At 48.4% G+C, this 16,839-nt stretch overlaps 1 protein-coding gene across 1 annotated transcript in view; it reads right to left on the bottom strand.

The window, feature by feature from the left end:
• The window catches only part of adgrv1 (adhesion G protein-coupled receptor V1), a 202,966-nt gene that overhangs the window by 86,945 nt on the left and 99,182 nt on the right, over nucleotides 1-16,839 (bottom strand). Inside the window, 10 exon segments of the mRNA XM_064937880.1 lie at nucleotides 7,892-7,992; nucleotides 8,229-8,389; nucleotides 10,538-10,677; nucleotides 11,390-11,642; nucleotides 11,828-12,012; nucleotides 12,688-13,095; nucleotides 13,959-14,201; nucleotides 15,019-15,190; nucleotides 15,450-15,570; nucleotides 15,957-16,804. Of these exon segments, the coding sequence (XP_064793952.1) occupies nucleotides 7,892-7,992; nucleotides 8,229-8,389; nucleotides 10,538-10,677; nucleotides 11,390-11,642; nucleotides 11,828-12,012; nucleotides 12,688-13,095; nucleotides 13,959-14,201; nucleotides 15,019-15,190; nucleotides 15,450-15,570; nucleotides 15,957-16,804 (2,632 nt within the window).

The following is a 16,839-nucleotide window of genomic DNA, read 5'->3' as shown; positions in this document are numbered from 1 at the left end:
ACCCTGGGGTATAAGCACCGCTCATTCCTGAGTAACGAAACCCCCACTCTGCGCACCATCTATCGGACCCTGGCCAGTCAATACGATCCCCTTGGGTATATCCTGCCATACACAACACGGGCCAAAGTTTTAGTCCAGGACCTGTGGCAGACCAAGAGGGACTGGGATGAACCAATCCACCCGGCTGACCTAGTGGAACGATGGATCTGTTGGGAAACGGAGTTAACGGAGCTCTCTGATGTCCAAATGACAAGATGTTATGTACCATCCTGTGCTGACCAACCGGGATCATGCCTGGAACTGCATGTGTTCTGTGACGCTTCGGAGCGAGCGTATGGGGCGGTTTCCTATCTTAGAGTGGAGGATAAGGCAGGCCACACCCATGTCTCCTTTGTCATGGCCAGGTCCAGGGTCGCAACAAAGAAGCAGTTGTCAATGCCTAGGCTGGAACTCAGTGCTGCCCTTTCCGGAGCCCAGTTGGCCTCTACCTTGCGAGCCGAGCTCACCTTGTTAATCCAAAGGGTCATCTACTGGAGTGATTCGACCACTGTATTGACCTGGCTCAAGTCTGAGTCCTGCAGGTATAAGGTGTTCGTCGGAACTGACATTGCGGAAATCCAAGACCTAACAGAAGTCCAGGACTGGAGGTATGTTGATAGCATAAACAATCCTGCTGATGACATTACTAGAGGTAAAACCCTTCAGGAACTGGCTCAACCCCATCGCTGGAGCTTGGGACCACCATTCTTGTCCCAACCAGAGAATGAGTGGCCGACAGCCCCCAGGCATACGGCCCCTTCGCAACCAACTGAAGCACATGAGTTAAGGAGGTCCGCCCAATGCTACAGCATTTCTACGGAACCAACAACGGCTCTCCCTGACCTGACACAATCCCAAACACTGCCGGATCCGATCACTGCCACAAACCAGACCTCAGATGGGGTGGCTTCTATACCCACCTCCCTCGCGGCAGAGATGCTACTCCTCCAGCAAGCACAAGCGGTTAGCTTCCCTGAGGAGTTAAAAGCTCTGAAAGCCGGTAGGGAAGTGGCTAAGGACAGCCGTCTACTCTCTCTTGCCCCAGAATATGATCCAATCCTCGGAGTGATCAGAGTCGGAGGGAGGCTGCGCCAAGCAAAGATTTTGGACCCAGATGCTATCCACCCAATTATCCTTGACTCCAGACACCCTCTTACCAGGCTCCTCATCAAAAGTTATGATGAGCGGCTTCTCCACCCAGGGCCAGAGAGGGTCTATGGGGAGATGAGGCGGAAGTACTGGATAATTGGAGGACAAGGAGCCATTTGTAAGCACCAATACGCCTGCGTAGAATGTCAGAGATGGCGGGCCGGAGCTACGGTCCCCAAAATGGCAGATTTACCCCCTGCTCGCTTGCGCCTCCTTAAACCACCCTTCTGGTCAACAGGTATAGATTGCTTTGGCCCCTTGATGATCAAGTTAGGTCGTCGTGTGGAAAAGCGCTGGGGCATTCTATTCAAGTGTTTGACAACCAGATGTGTCCACCTGGACCTACTGGAGAGTTTGGATACGGAAGCCTTTCTCATGGCCCTACGGCGGTTTATCTCCCGACGGGGGAGATCCTGGATAACAGAGGTACGAACTTCAAGGCAGGAGAAGCCAGGTTGGAGGAAGCCTTCCAAGCCATGGAACCCAGCCTCCAGGATCAGCCGATGGACCAACAAATCTCATTCAAATTTAACCCTCCAGGCGCTCCTCTTTTTGGAGGAACATGGGAGCGAGAGATCAAATCTGTAAAGACGGCCTTACGAGTCGTACTAGGGGAAAAAACTGTCACTGAAACTGTCTTGAGGACCGTCCTGATAGAGGTGGAAGGGATTCTGAACTCCAAACCCTTGGGATATCTCTCTACAGACATTGCTGACCCCGATCCGGTTACACCGAATATGCTCTTGATGGGACGCCGAGATGCGTCACTTCCTCAAGCCATGTATGCTGATACCAACCTCGTAGGCAGACGCCGGTGGCGACACAGCCAAATCTTAGCTGACCATTTTTGGGCCCGATTCATTCGGGATTACCTACCAAGCCTACAGCACAGAGGGAAATGGCGGAGAGAAATGGCCAGCCTGGAAACTGGCCAAGTAGTAATGATGGTGGACCCTCAGCTGCCTCGAGCCTCCTGGCCGGTGGGCCGTATAACTAAGACCATGCCTGGGACCGATGGTCGTGTTAGATCAGTGGAGATCCAGGTGAAGAACCGGACATATATCCGGCCAGTTGCCCGACTAATTCCTCTCCCTGAGATGACAGAGGACGGGGAGCAATGAGCCTTTTGAGGAGTGTGGAATTTAACAAATTTCCGGGGTGGCTGTAGAAAAGGCACACGGAGTTGGTGGAATAATCCTTTAATTCATTGCCATTTACTCAGCTGGGCCAGGGGCGCTTTAATTAGGTCAGGTGGAAATGTCCGACAGATCTCAACTCCCTAAAAGGAGGAAATTGCCATCGCCTGATCTCGCTGCTTTCTCTTCCTTAACACCATCTGATCCAGAAGTTCTGTGCGTCCATGAATCCACACTACTCAGTAAATATACCACTTATGGTTAAAGGAATTCCTGCCTCAGTCTCATCCATTCCTGTCACCTGACACGTGACACCTGCTCACCTTCACTGTCAGTCATCCTACCTGTCCAGCTACCCACACAGATTCCACTAATCTTTCACCACTGTGTTCTTGGGGACCTTCAATGCTGCAGAAATCTTTTGGTACTCTTCCCCAGATCTGTGCCTCGACACAATCTGAGCTCTACGGACAATTCCTTCAACCTCATGGCTTGGTTTTTGCTCTGACATGCACTGTCAAATGTGGAACCATATATAGAAAGGTGTGTGCCTTTCCAAATCATGTCCAATCAATTGAATTTAGCACAGGTGGACTCCAATCAAGTTGTAGAAACATCTCAAGGATGATCAATGGAATCAGGATGCACTTGAGCTCAATTTCGAGTCTCATTGTAAAGTTTATGAATACTAATATAAATAAGGTATTTCTGTTCTTTAAGTTTAAAACATTTGCAAACATTTCTAAAAACCTGTTTTCGCTTTGTCATTGTGGGGTACTGTGTGTAGATAGACTTTTTTATTTAATTTAATCCATTTCAGAATAAGGATGTAAACGTAACAAAATGTGGAAAAAGGGAAGGTCAAAGGTTTGGACACGCCCACTCATTCAAGGATTTTTCTTAATTTTTGTAAACTATTTTTTACATTGTAGAATAATGGTGAAGACATCAAAACTATGAAATAACACACATGGAATCATGTCGTAACCCAAAGCAAAGGGTAACTACTTTGAAGAATCTCAAATATATTTTGATTTGTTTAACACTTTCTTGGTTACTACAAGATTCTACATTATTTTATAGTTTTCATGTATATATCAAATTGTGCGTAAAGACAGTATAGACTATTTGAATAGAACAAGTTTGAACAGCAGTAGTAATATAGGATGAGCCACGACTAGAATACAGTATATTGTATACATTTAAAGTGGGTAAAACAGTATGTAAACATTATTAAAGTGACCACTGTTCAATTACTATTTACATAGGGCAGCAGTCTCTAAGAGTAGAGTTTTTGTACTGGGTGGAACAGACTATCTCTCGGTCCCAGCTTGGATGCAGATGTAGATGGTAGCGGGGTGAGCAGGCCATGGCTCGGGTGGCTGAGGTCCTTGGTGATCTTCTTTGCCTTCCTGTGACACCGGGTACTGTAGATTTCCTGGAGGGCAGGCAGTGTGCCACTGGTGATGCATTGGGCTGACCGCACCACCCTCTGGTGAGCCCTGCAGTTGCGGACGGTGCAATTGCCGTACCGGGCTGTGATACAGCCTGACGGGATGCTCTCAATGGTGCATCTGTAGAGGTTTGTGAGGGTCTTAGGGGCCAAGTCGAATTTCTTCAGCCTCCAGTGTGGTTACATGCCCGTAGCTCACACATACTGACAGGATGACACACACACACACACACACACACACACACACACACACACACACACACACACACACACACACACACACACACACACAGCTCCAGCGCTGCCCTTACTCCTTAAAGTCCTTTATGGCGGCCCCTCTCTGATTGCCCAGGGCAAATGTGCGTTATTGCCGCTCGTATGAAGAGCCCTAACGTGGTTGACACACACGCGGCCAGGTGAGCTGCTGCACCGGGTACATTTCCACTCCACACAATCTTCTGTTGTCTTGCTGTTGGGGAGGTCTTTTCAGAGTGTGGCGTTGTGTGTCTGCCACCACCCGGGCAGACAGAGCACCAGTGAATCACAGAGACAGGCCAGGTCACCCCTCTCTCCCTGGAGGTGGCGGAGTAGACAGATCACTCCTCACCCTCAGGGGGGGGTCTGATGTCCACACCACTGACTGTCCTCTCTCTGCACCCTATGAACAGCCTCCCCACGTCCCCCAGGTCAGTTGGTTGGTGCACCCCAGTTGACCCCCTGCCTGAGCCAACCAGAGTGAAAGAGTGACCAGACCTGATTATATGGCCAAAAGGAACACATGGGACAATGCGACCCCACCGTATTACTTAATATGCCTCCTTTGCTACGGTGCGCAGCCTGGGACAATAAACTGTTAATCCTTGAACACTGAATATTAAATCAATCAATCTAACATATCTCTTCAGATCAGTTGGTTAAGGGCATTAAATGCTTCATGGCTACATTCTCTTTTTTTACTATGCAAGCGTTTTACTTGGCGCTATACTACAGAACACAGTTCATGCTGTTCTAGCTTATCTGATCTTTTTTTCTTTCTGTAAAGTGTGTTACGACTTTAAATTGTGATTTGATCTTTACAAAATTCCCAGAGCTCGGCTGTGTAAAAATGAGTGCTGTGCAGATATCGGACTGATAGCGGCAGCAGGGAAAAGCTGATGGTTTGCTGATGAGAATGATGTCACCATCAGAGACAACCTTGTTCTCTCCTCATCCCAATGCCATTTGTGTCGGAAATGAGATTTTGGATTCGAAAAATTGGCCTCGCTGAATTGGAGGCCGTGGGCTCAACAATACCCCACATTGACATGCTCCAGCTAAACCCTCATCTGTTTGACTGATAGAACACCGTCAGATGTCATCTTCTAGGTAGTCATCATGACCCAAATGCAAAACACCACAAATCAGACAGAGAGAGAAAGAGGGAGAGAGAGAAAAGAGAGGAGAGAGCGAAAAGAGGGAGAGAGCGAAAAGCAAGAGACTTTAGGTCAAAAAGTGCTTGTGCTTCAGCAGGAGAGGCATTATCTAGACTTACTCCCAGACTCACAACTCTAAATGAAAGTCATGCAAATCGGGCCTCCAGAACAGATTGCACACATCTTAGAGGGGGGTGACAATGAAAGAGGGGGGGGGGGGGGAATGAGAAAGCGGGGTGAGATATTGAAAGAGAGAGGGTAAGGGGGCGGGAGAATAAAAAGGTGGAGGAATGTGCTTGCCACTGCTGGAGTAGTGAGAATCAATCACGGAGGCACTTTTAATTTCCCTGGCGCAGAGGGTTGTGTCAGTGAGTAATTACACAGAGGGAGATACTCCTCTGGCTCGGCCTGATACCACAGTCTGGAGCATCAGCTGGCACCTCAGAGAGGATGAACCCTCAACCCTGGCCCCTGAGCCTAGCCATCTGCCAGCCGCATAGGATGTGTACAGTATGTACGTATACATGTAGGTACAGTACCAGTGAAATGTTTGGACACACCTACTCATTCAAGGGTTTTTCTTTATGTTTTACCATTTTCTACATTGTAGAATAATAGTGAAGACATCTAAACTATGAAATAACAAACATGGAGTCACATACTGTAGTAACCAAAAAAGTGTGAAACAAATGAGTGAGGTCGGGCAATGATGCTGAGCGATTAGGCCTGGTTTGCAGTCGGCGTTCCAATTCATCCCCAAAGATGCTCGATGGGTTTGAGGTCAGGGGTCTGTGCATGCCAGTCAAGTTCTCCCACACCGATCTTGACAAACCATTTCTGAAAAACAGCCCCAGACCATTATTCCTCCTCCACCAAACTTTATAGATGGCACTTTATATTAGGGCAGGTAGCGTTTTCCTGGCATCCGCCAAACCCAGATTTGTCGGTCGGACTGCCAGATAGTGAAGCGTGATTCATAACTCCAGCGTACGCGTTCCCATTGCTCCAGAGTCCAATGGAGGCGAGCTTGGCACCACTCCAGCCGACGCTTGGAATTCCAGAGGCAGTTTGGAACTCAAACTGTTGTTGCTCCTAGACTTTTCCACAATAACAGCACTTACAGTTAACCAGGGCAGCTCTAGTAGGGCAGACATTTGACATACTGACTTGTTGTAAAGGTGGCATCCTATGACGGTGTCACATTGAAAGTCACTGAGCTCTTCAGTAAAGCCATTCTACTTCCAATGTTTGTCTATGGAGATTGCATGGCTGTTTGCTTGATTTTATACACCTGTTAGAAACGGGTGTGGCTGAAATAGCTGAATCCACTAATTTGAAGGGGTGTCCACAAACGTTATATATATACACATATATAGTATGTGTATGTGACGGAAATGTACACGGTGGAGCAACAGCTTGACCTGATTTAGGAGTTTCAATCCCATTTCAAATCAAATGTTGCTCCATAAAACTGGCTAAACAGAACTGTGGTGCTGAGTGTGAACCCCTCGATGAACCCTTCAACTGTGTCACCGCACAGTGTCAAAGAAGGGGACTGCTAGTTCTGGGAAGATGGATGTCCCATTGACCTGTCTTTTTTCTGTTTTCACACCTTAGGGAAACAATTCGGCTCAGCAATTTACCAGTGGCAAACCCAGGACTTAGCCTTCTTTTGGTTGCTTGAGACATTAACATTTTGACTTTGTTTGTATGGGTTTGCAAGTACAATGAATTGAACAGAATATGCATACTGTTACCCCCAAAAAATAAAGAAGCCCAGACCATGGACACAATCAAGTAGACCTTCAGCTATGACGGGCACACAAACCTACCAAGCCTTCAACCAGGACTTGACCATAAAGACTGAACAGCCCAACAGGACACACACATCCCCTACACATACCTACCTACCTACCTACCTACCTACCTACCTACCTACCTACCTACCTGGGTCTCAGCGTACAGTACAGTATCTGAAAAAGACAGAACGGAATTTTCCATCCCAAACCTTTTAGGTTCAGGGGCTCCACTTAGCAATAAAATCAGTGTGCCCGGGGTATTTAGCCCCATGGAGAGACAGGTTTAGTAGGGGCTCTGTGTTTTTCTGTCAGGCACTGGGGATCAGTGGAAAATTCCCACTCCCACTCAAAGGTCCGAAGGAGCTGAGACACTCCTCCGTGGTAGCCCCCCACCGGCCACATTTCTCTTTCACCGCTCTAACGGTCAACGGCAGCCATGGTGTTTATGGGAAAGGGCGCTGGAGGATTGTTTTGTTGTCAGGGATAACGGCTTAGCCAGCAAGGTTGTGGCGGCCCTGTGCACAATTCTGCAGTGCCTGTTGATGTGTGTGTGTGTGTGTGTGTGTGCATGCCTGCAAGCGTGCGTTTGTGTGTGTGTGTGTGTGTGTGTTTGTGTTTGAGTAGAGGGGGCTGCTGACCTATAGAGCAAGGCAAATTGATCTGCATAGAGGTGGATGCTTCTATAATCGTTTTCAAAGGTTCCTCATCTGTCTAAATCTACCCAAACTGTCAAAACGTGCTAATCAGCTCACTTACACCCAGACAGAGTAGGACAAAAATGTTTATGTTTGAAAAGCCTCATGCCTAGAATGGATGCATCGGAGCATCATTGTGGATCGAGGAAGACGTGTCTGTGTTTTGTGGAGATTCAGCGAGGGGACAATACGGGGGTGGTCCTCGTACCTGGGTACCAAGGCAGCCCATCATCATGTGGGTGAGCAATTTGGCAGCAAACATGGGGAAGCGGGAACACAGCAGGTGGGATACGATGGCCAAGGCGAAACCTGAGGATCAGACAATAAGATATTCTGTATCATTCCATATTGAACATAAAACCCCACATCATGTTTTTTTAACTGGATTAAAAATACTTGAGAGATATATAGAGGAAATGGGGCAGAGAGATATGATGAGGATAAGGAGAAAGGAAGAGAGAAAGAAAGAGCGATATAAAGGAAAGGGTGGACTGAAAGAGCTAAACCAGATGTATACCTAAAGAGACTCGCCATCCATACGGTACCTGAGATGCAGATGAAGCCTGAGGCGTAGAAGGCCTCGTTGTAGGAGGCCAGGGAAGCCATCTGGGCGTGGGCCGTGTACACAGACAGGTGGGAGCAGGCACACTCCACATAGTTCCCACTGTCCTCCACTACTCTGCAGAACTGCCCGTCTGACAGCCAGCTACAGGAACGGGAGAAGGAGAGGCATCATACAGTTAGTGGCCAGCCTTAGGCAGGAAGTTCATATGAAGTTATTGAATCCCGTTGAAACATCCAGCTGTGTAGTGTCTTCTGCTTCTTTAAGTGCTCCGATGTGCCAACTCTCAGATATGTTAACGGATTCAGAATATTTCAACGGGTGACAAGTATGACAAGACAGGAGGACAGAATTCATATTTGTTCCAGTTTAAAATGAAGCTGAGCTAATTTACTTTCCGAGTGACAGGCATGGGGGATTCTGAGATTTACTTGACAACTCACGGAAATGAATCTAAGAAACACTGTGATTCAATGACTGCGAAGTCTATGATGGGCATTATTAGACCTGTCATTAGTGCAGCGAGGCAAGGTTGAATCTCTCACATACACACACACACACACACACACACACACACACACACACACACACACACACACACACACACACACACACACACACACACACACACACACACACACACACACACACACACACACATCTGGTTGGTTATCTGGGAGACGGATCTTTGAGACAGCTGCTCCATGGAACAAACCGAACCGGAGAAATCTGCGTCCTGTTCCAGGCTGTTTAGCCAAGAGTCCCACGCCGGGCCTCCTCTGGAATGTCTTTTCAAACACACTTCTGATGGGCGGGAATGTTCGGGAACTCGGAACAGAACACACTGAACTCTTGCAGGCATCACAGATGAGGCTGGGACAACCCAGAGAGAGGGGAGGGGGGGGGCAATTCATCCATGGTTGGAAAGAGGTCCTGGCTGGACAGGGCCTGACCCCTGACCTCTCTGCTAGAGGCGGACTCTTACGTGTGAGTTTCACACCTTCAGAGCAGAGCTGAGCAAAAGGGGGACCCTTTTACTCACCTAAATGGTTGTGTCCAAATTAGTAATTTCAGTCACACACCACTTTATTATATGGGCTCAAGTTTAGGACAGCGACAGAGACTAAGAGAAATATCCATTTTGGGGGATTCATTAAAAAAAAGAACAATATGAAGGCTCTGTTTGTTGTGGTAGAGCTGTAGGCTAAGCCCTAACTATGTGCTCTCTGTCCTGTCACCTCTGGGTCTTCCCGGCAAATGGCCCAGGAACACAAGGAAGACAGAAAGGACAACGATTTTGGAGCCAGTATCCCCCCCCCCCGTTGAGGGGCCAACTCTCTCTCTCTATAGTATCCATAGGACTGACTATTGAAATGTGTGTTAGTGACACTATTGCATCCATGTTTGGTATGTATCTGAAACGTGACGACACTGTATGTCTTATTTGCATTGGTCTAGATGCTGTGACATCCTGTGGAGATTGGGCCTGGGTGATCAGGTTACTATACCTTGGTATAATTTGATTGGTCAAGGGTTACTATACCTTGGTATAATTTGATTGGTCAAGGGTGTATATATCTATTTCTTTTTAAAGACGCCTTCAAATGTTACAAATAGAACGAAATGCCTTTTGTTTCTTATCCTGTTGTATGCCCATGGAATATGAAATGCTTCTCTTGTTAACTACAGTAAGCTAGGTCTGTTTTTTAAAATTTTAACTTCATTTCACTAGGCAAGTCGGTTAAGAACAAATTCAAACACATTTTCAATGAAGGCCCTAGGAACGGTGGCCTTGATCAGGGACAGAATGACAGTTTTTTACATTGTCAGCTCGGGGATTTGATCTTGCAACCTTTCGGTTACTAGTCCAACGCTCTAACCACTAGGCTACCCTGCCGCCCCGATTAGTTCATGGTTTGTCTGTATGCCTAGACTGTGATTGCTATGTTAATGCCAGTATTTCCTTGTATTTGAATCCATTCATTTGACCAAGTTATTAAATAATACTTCTGCATTCTGCATTCGCTTCTCATGACCATTTCTTGATCTTAGTCAGCCAAAAGCATAACACTTGATTGCACATGGTTTTACTATAATGTTAAATGGAGTCAGATACAAATGTTAATAGCCTAACTGCATAGTCTTAGTACGGGTCACATGTGAGGTGTGTATATAATATACAGTATATCAGATATTAACACGCTACAGAGCTACATAGTACTGTGTGAAGGAAAGTGACCGTGTGTGTGGGGAGGGGGGTTGAGGGCATCAGGTGGGTACAGAGTACAGTACCTCTCAGCAGCCTGGTTCCACAGAAGACACAGGGACTGGCCAGGTTTGACCCTTGGCCCAGGGGTGTGAATACGGTACACCACCTCGTCACTCTTATTCAGGGGCCGTGACCCACGGCCCTGCAGGCTGGCAGAGAAAACCTACACAACAAGAGAAACACCATTACAGTACAGAGCAGGATGAAGTTGCCCCCAAATGCTGATTTAAGGTCCGATATGGGATTTTCCCCAATATTGACCAATATTAAGGGCTGGGGGAAGGTAAGCTGACCCTAGATATGTGTCTACAGCTGTTATGGGCAACTTCTATTTGGTTTTAGCTCTAAAGACCAACTGGCAGAAACCAAGGACAGAGCCTCAGTGGACAACATCGCCCCCTGCTGTTTCTGACCAGCACAAAAGTTACATTCGGACAAAAACATCCTACATTTACATTTACATTTAAGTCATTTAGCAGACGCTCTTATCCAGAGCGACTTACAAATCCTGACCTGTAATACCATAGTACTCTCCTATAACTTGATGATCATTTATTTACCTTCATTTGACCAGATTAAGCCTATCGGTTAAGCCGTATTCCAGTAGCCGAAAGGTCACTGGTTCAACTCCTACAGCCCACCAGCTGAACATTCTGTCGATGTGCCCTTGAGCAATGCTCTTAACCCTAATTGCTCCGGTAAGTCACGCCGGATAAGAGTGTCTGGTGTATAAAACAAAACTCACCTCTTTTACAACAATGACTTTGGGGAAAAATTGCAAAGGGGGGCATCCCATCTCCAGTATAGTTACCAATCAGTCTGGAAGTGCTTATAGCTGCCATGATTTGGCATTGAGTGTGTGCGGGTCTGCTTGCCTTGCCGTTGAGGGCGGTGGTTTTGTCATTGGTGAGGAACCAGTGCTCCGTGCTGTACTCTGTGAGCTGCACCCGGCGGCAGGCTGAGGGGGAGAGGGTGCCCGCGGGCAGGGCTGGCACCTCAAGGAGGAACTCTGGCAACTGGAATGAGTCTGAGTTCTTGCCTGTGAACATGTGCCCGTTGATCTGGGTAGGGTACCAGTGGTAGGCAGAGATGGATATATAGGCGCAGGTGTCCAGTATGGTCCTCCCCCTTTGAAAATACCAACAAATCACACTCTTATTCTACTCATATAGTCTTTGTAACAGTGGGAAATAAGAGATCTACTATATGAGACTATAGTCGACCTTAGACAATAGTGTCCGCATTAGCAGAAATAATAGCCTGCACTGCTCTGCTTGAGTTAACCACAATCCCCTCCCATGGGTAGGACTGACCTTTGACCCTGTGCTCCACACTGGGAATGTGTGAGGAGGGAGAAGGCGAAACGCTCAGCCACCTCTGCCAGCTGACTCAGGCCCTGCGTGTCGACACGGCTGGGGTTTGCCATGGCACACAGGAGGTCATAGGTCAAACCACGGCTGCTGTCAGCAAGAGGGGTCCGCTCTGCCTCCTTCAGCACCTTGGCGAGCAGAGAGAGAGAGAGTGGAGGTGTTTATGACTAAGATACATATAGCCAGTAACCTAAGAGCCCCCTATTAAATCCGCACACACACACACACACACACACACACACTCCCTGTAAGTCGCTCTGGATAAGAGCGTCTGCTAAATGACTTAAATGTAAATGTAAATGAGTGACAAGTGGCATTCGGTGATTCCCTGCTACCATACATACAGTACAACGCAACTGACAAACCCTTTTGGGACCTTTTGTTCTAAGAGTGTGTTGGTTTATTTCTAGTACGGCGGTGACAGTTATTCCCTGTGCCCTCAGCCCCCCACTCTGCTCTCACACACTACAGAGCAGGCTTGACTTGGCTAGAGGCTGATTGGTTCAGATGAAGTGACAGTGTAACAGCGAGGTGCTGCTCGAGTCAGACAGTCAGTGACAACAGAGACCTTTTCAAAAGGAAATTCTTCTGCAGATCTGTCACTATTTTGTATGGGAAAAGGCTGCCCTTTGGCAAAAGCAGACAAACTCAAATGTGACACACACTAAGCACACACAAAAACAAAAACCCACACAAACAGATCACTTTTAATAACGAACAAAGCAAGTTTGAAAAAAAAGTCTCTCTCTGTTCTCTGTCTAGCCTTTGATTTCCCCTCTCCCTAGCTCTCCCTCCTCTCTCACCTTCCCCATTGCGACCAGAACGGCGGTCAGTTGTTCTGGTGTGAGCTGGGCTGTGGCCTTGTTGAGCAGGGCCTGGAGCACCCTATCCAGTATGGCGCTGTCCAGAGGCTGCTGGAGCTGGTCCAACAGGGCCCAAACCAGCTGGGCCTCTGTGTCCGATACCAGGGTCACGTTGGCCAGCCCATACTCAGGGTGCACCATGGCCCCTCCGCTGGCTCCATACAGCTCCACGCGGAAGCGCTTGGGCGGGGGGTTGGATGAGGCCTGGACTGGGGTGAGGGTGATGTCCAGCCCAGTGCTCCTCTGGCCCAGGTCAAAGGTCAGCTGGCCCTCTTCTTTTAGGAAGTCCATCCCGGCCACGGCGGGCCAGACCAGGGTAGGGCCTACTGCCTCAGCCCGAGGGAGTTCCTATAGGACGACAACGAGAAAGGAGTGTGAGGTCATAGTAGGATGGAAAGATTGAGGGAGGTGGGAAAGGTGGAAAATAGAGAGAGAGAGAGAGACGGATGGATGGATGGATGGATGGATGGATGGATGGATGGGGAGATACAGTAGGTGTTGCAACAGAGCTTTATGCATGTACAAATATAAGAGGAGAAGAGGAGGTTGAAGACCTGTGGCGAAATAGAAGGAAAAAGGGATGGATTGATGAACAGATGAATTTGGACTCTGTGACATAAATATGTATCCAACTGATGTTTCCAGAACATCTTTTCGGTCTGAAAGATGAAAGGAGATAACCTTGTCATATGTAACATGGAGGTGGAGTGCTGGTAAGTGCACTCGACAATCTCCCTTTTGATCCGCAATATCAAAGGCTGGGATTACAAGTGAATGTCGGCCCCCAGCTAGGCAGTGGATCAAACACACAGAGCTCATCCCCACCCCTGGGAGAGAGGCAGGATGTGAGGAGAGGGAAGACACACACACACACACACACACCGTTAGACCTTGAAGGTCACAAAATTAGGTCAGCTTAATTAGGTCAGGGTGAGGAATGGAAATCTGATTTGGTGAGTTAGACAACACAACAACTTGAATAAGATGGGACATTTTCGACCAGAAGGATGTGAGATGTTACAGAGGGAGACAATGTGAGAGGATGTGTGGTAGTGTGGGAATGTATGGTAATATAAAAAGTATTATTTTATGTGAACGTGTGGAAATGTGAAAAATATTATTACAAAAAAAATATGTGTGTGAGTATTCCATGTGTGTGTCTGGTGTGTGAGTGTGTAGTATGTACTGTGCATTATGTGTATATTTCTCACCAGCATGCGGTAGTGTACGGTGATGGTGGAGGCTGTGCTGGCCTCTCTGTACACCTGCAGACTGAGGCGGGTGGTCTTGAGGTGTGCTACGGGCAGTCTGGAACCCACCGCAAAGTAGACCAGTCCCCGGGGGTCATCGCTCTCCAGCATGGTGACATTGGCAAAGCGGGCACTCTCATTGATAGTAGCGCCAACACCCACCTGGTAGATCTCAACCAGGAACCAGGCCTGGTACTCAGGTTCCTATGGCAACACACATACATATGAGGTTTAGGGAAGGCTATCTGGTTGAAGGTTGAAATACATAAAAAGGGAAAAGGATGAGAAATAGAAAGAGGGAACATTAACATGGGATTATGTGCCCCAGCCATAATACTACAGTACAGTACGAGCAATGTTTATAAAAAAATGTTATAGAATTTAACCATATGCCACATACTGGTGGACGGGTCCTGCAGCCTCCAGAAGTGAGTCTGGGACTAATTCCTCTCATTCCCAGGTCTGAGGGCTGTGTCATATACCAGCATTGTAGGGGGAGGGGAGGAAGGGGTAGGGTATTAGGAAGCACAGCAGACAGACTGCGCTCGATAGGAAGAGGCGTGTGGAGGTCTGCCCTAAAATATCCCAGACACACAGACAAACAGCAGGACAGGAAGTGGGCAGAGGCTGGGTGAGCTGCCTGGTAGGACCACCAGGGAGAGGAGAGGAAGGAGATGAGAAGAGAGGAGAGGAGAGGACCGAGGCTGTGATCACACCACAGGGGCTTCCTGCCCTCCTCCTGTGAGCTTACATTGATGCCGATGCCACCTTCAGCCCATTCTCTCTTCAAACCTCCACATAGACATACTGTATATCCTCTGACGGCACAGCAGAAAGATATCGTGTGAAACACGAGGGATGTATGGGCTGGGAGAGAGCTACTTTATATGGACATCCTGCATGCTCCTTCAGTGGTCAGTGGTCCAAATGGAGAGGAGTTGCTGAGAGTTTTAGAGTACTGTGAGACACATCTGTTCTGGTCCACCTTGACCTCTAACCTCTAGTATGACCTGGGAATCACCTGATCTTGTCGGACCTCCATGCTGAGGACACAGAGGACCTGTCCTCTCCTACATAGCACGGTGCCTGAGGTCTGCAGCAGCTCCCGGGTCAGGTTGACACCGTTGTTGACCAGGGACAGTTCCGCCCTGTTAAATGTGGCCCGCCACATCACCTCAACGTCCTCAAAGGCCCTGCGCGGGGGAGGCAGAAAAACAAGAAAGAAAGAAAAAAAAAACATTGAAAAAATATACATATTTTTCCAGAGGCAGATGGGTCTCACATCAAACACACAGTGCCCCACAGTGGCTGGAGGTGATCATTGTAGCTTGCTTGTATCACACGACTTTTGATGACGATTTTACCACCACTGTTACTGCTGCTACTCTTTGGTTTGCTGACAGCCATATGGGCGGAGGAATGTTGCCGAGGATAAAACACTGAGAAACACACCGGTTCTGTTGTCTCTGGAGGTAGAGTAGGGCCGTTCTGTTCATTTCTGAGTCCTCATCCAGAACCTGACCCAGCAGAGAACTCACACTGAAACCCACTATCCCATTATGGAAATCACTCCCTGAGAGAGAGGGAGGGGATGGAAGGAGAGAGAGACAGAGTTAAGTGACTAATTCTTTATACTGTTCACTGTATGTACACTGAGGAGAGCGTTCAACAAATACAGCGCATCAAGCTTCCAATTCACTTGTGACCGTCCCTTTGATTATATCATCAATTACATTCAAATGAACAGTGGAACAGATTTCACATCACTGGAATGATGTCAGATGTCTGTGCCCTGGGACCTAATTTAGGAATTGTATTGGAAAACAATGACCTATAAAGATTCAATTGTATTAGACAAACTAGAGCATGACATTAGCTTGAATTGACTGACCAATGGATAGACTAAAGGAGTATGTGACAGGGGAGCCTGAGGCCGATATGAGCGTTTCAGTGTTTTACCTAGGATTATAATTTTGGCAAAGGAGCTGAAGCCCTGCTTGTCGGGTCCATCTGCGATCTGTGCCCCTCCCTCTGGCTCGCTGAGGTAGATGAAGAACACTTCCTGTCCCTCGGGCTCCGAGTCGTCTAGGATGAGTAGGCTGACCTCGGCCTCGCTTTGCCCCTCCTGCAGTGACACCAGGGCGGACTCCAGCCTGAAGTCCTGCCCCTCCAGTGCCAGGGTCCTATTTGGTTCCAGAGCAATGGGGAGAGGGGCACCTCCGACACTCCCGCCCCCATAAGCCTGGACCCTGACCCTCACTGGCCCAGCCAGGCTCTCAGACCTGTGCACCTTGAGGAGCACTTTCCTCTCCTGCTGGCTCCCCTCCTCCCTGTCCTCTGCTGTCTGAACCAGCCCTGGCCCGATGCTCAGCACCCCCCCGCTGACATCACTGGCCAGGATGGTGACAGTGGCCACGCTGTGTTGGGGGGTGAGACGAGGCCGGGAGTCACCTGAGTGGGGGTCACCACCACGGCTCAGTACCTGAACGTCTGTCAGGTTGACATAAAAGATCTCATCGGGCTCCGAGAGCACATCGTCCAGTACAGACACACGGATCGAGGCGGAGGTCTGGCGAGGCGAGTCGAAGAACAGCTCTCCGTCTTCTACGGCAGTGAAGTCCTGTCCCGCCAGGGCGCTGCCCGACGCTGTCTCATAGGATAGGCGGGTACGGTTGCTACGGAAACCGTAGAGCCGCTGGACATAGAGAGTGATGGTCTGCACGTCCTCCTCGATGACCAGCTGGCGGGAGTCCGGGGCGAACTGGTACAGCCCTAGTGGCTCGACCTCTGCCACCGTGAACCCTGACCTGGAGAGGGAAACAGAGATTAACATCACACCATA

The sequence above is a fragment of the Oncorhynchus masou genome, chromosome 25 (genome assembly GCF_036934945.1).
Source record: "Oncorhynchus masou masou isolate Uvic2021 chromosome 25, UVic_Omas_1.1, whole genome shotgun sequence".
Classification (NCBI taxonomy): domain Eukaryota; kingdom Metazoa; phylum Chordata; class Actinopteri; order Salmoniformes; family Salmonidae; genus Oncorhynchus; species Oncorhynchus masou.
The sequence above is the reverse complement of the archived record's forward strand: the minus strand, read 5'-3'. Positions and strand labels throughout refer to the sequence as shown.